Source organism: Vollenhovia emeryi, unplaced genomic scaffold, assembly GCF_000949405.1.
Source record: "Vollenhovia emeryi isolate VEMERY1.0 unplaced genomic scaffold, V.emery_V1.0 DF949042.1, whole genome shotgun sequence".
Taxonomy (NCBI): domain Eukaryota; kingdom Metazoa; phylum Arthropoda; class Insecta; order Hymenoptera; family Formicidae; genus Vollenhovia; species Vollenhovia emeryi.
In genome coordinates this window covers 1-1,395 of record NW_011957324.1, presented here as the reverse complement: position 1 = coordinate 1,395, position 1,395 = coordinate 1, and the positions used below count along the sequence as shown (strand labels likewise).

General features: G+C 30.7%; 1 protein-coding gene across 1 annotated transcript; it reads left to right on the top strand.

Annotated features, from left to right (window-relative positions):
* Positions 1-8: 8 nt before the first annotated feature.
* LOC105556179 lies at positions 9-1,389 on the top strand. The gene is made up of 2 exons (XM_012003262.1): positions 9-356; positions 442-1,389. The coding sequence occupies exons 1-2, from the start codon at positions 242-244 to the stop codon at positions 675-677; spliced, it is 351 nt and encodes a 116-aa protein (XP_011858652.1). The 5' UTR covers positions 9-241; the 3' UTR covers positions 678-1,389.
* Positions 1,390-1,395: the final 6 nt, after the last annotated feature.

The window sequence follows — 1,395 nt, the reverse complement described above, 5'->3', positions numbered from 1 at the left end:
ATTGGAAAGATTCTAACTTCAATCGCAATTAAATCTAGACACGATCTAACCTCGAATCGCGAATCGTGCAGTGTCTGGCTTCACCATAATAATTCGTGTGGTTACTATTTCAGTGAGTGTGAAAGAATATCAAATTGTTGAATTTATAAACGAAAGGAAAGATGACAAAATTTCTATCGATTGTGTCCCGTCCAACTGGGTAACGTACGATCGCAATTTACGTTCCTGCGTATGTAAATTTATGCCTCCTCCATACAATGGAAAGATGCGGTTGAAATTAGATAGTCTTGTTACGGCTAAACGTGACGCACCAAAATCGTGGCTGTCCTATCCGATATATATAAGAGGTGAAGCAGGTATAAATAATTATTTTATTATTATTATAATTACTTTTCGAGATCTCAGTTTGATTGCTCTATTATTTCCTATTTTCTTTTGTAGAAACATTAAAAGAAGCACGACAAAAAATGCAAAAAATTATTCGTCAAACACAATCATATGCATACTCTACTGATAATGATGAACATGCTAAAGAACGGTCGACACGTTCGATAAAATTTTTTGAAGGAAAAGCGAAAATGAATCGTGAAGAAGCTATTGAGAAAATTATGTACGGCAGCGATAATGAAAGGTCACGTAATTCGTCACATGAATACAGTTCTTCTGTGACCTGTTAGTATCAATTTCATTTGTATCATTTATTATTGTTTTAAACGTTATTTTCAAATCAGTTTATTTTTATTTTTTAAAGCAAGTGATCAAAGTGAAATTGAAAGTGCGTCTTTAGAAAGAAATAAAAAGACTTCAGCAACAATTGAAAAGAAAAAAATGGAAAAAAACGCAAAAGTAAATATCTCGTCAAATACAAGACCGAATATCCCGGAAAATAATCTAAAAGATGCTATTGAATCATCGAATGATCTTTTGCAAGCATCTGACTCAAATAATGAAACTATAATTGAAAATCAAGATGTGCAGCATATAGAAAGTGATCAGAATACTGAATTTCCAAAAGGTATACAAACTATATTGTCTATATTATTATGAAAAGTTACATTGCTAGTATTTCTTTTTCTTCACATAGTAGATAATTATAAACTTCTTTTAGGAATTGTTTTACTTCATAAAGCAATAAAATCTTTGACTCTAGAAGTATCTATGCAAAACCAGCAGATAAGACAACTAAAAAATGCTGTTGAACAATTTCTTAAAGTAAAAATAGATCCAATGACTGTGGAAAAATTTGTCACTAAACATAATGTAGCACTTAAATTATCAGATATAGCAGCATTTCAAGATTTTGAGAATAATTTGTGTGCAGGTGGAGAATTTCTTTCTGATTTTGTAAGTTTTATATTTTTTATTCACTTTAACATAAATTTCCGTATACAGGGT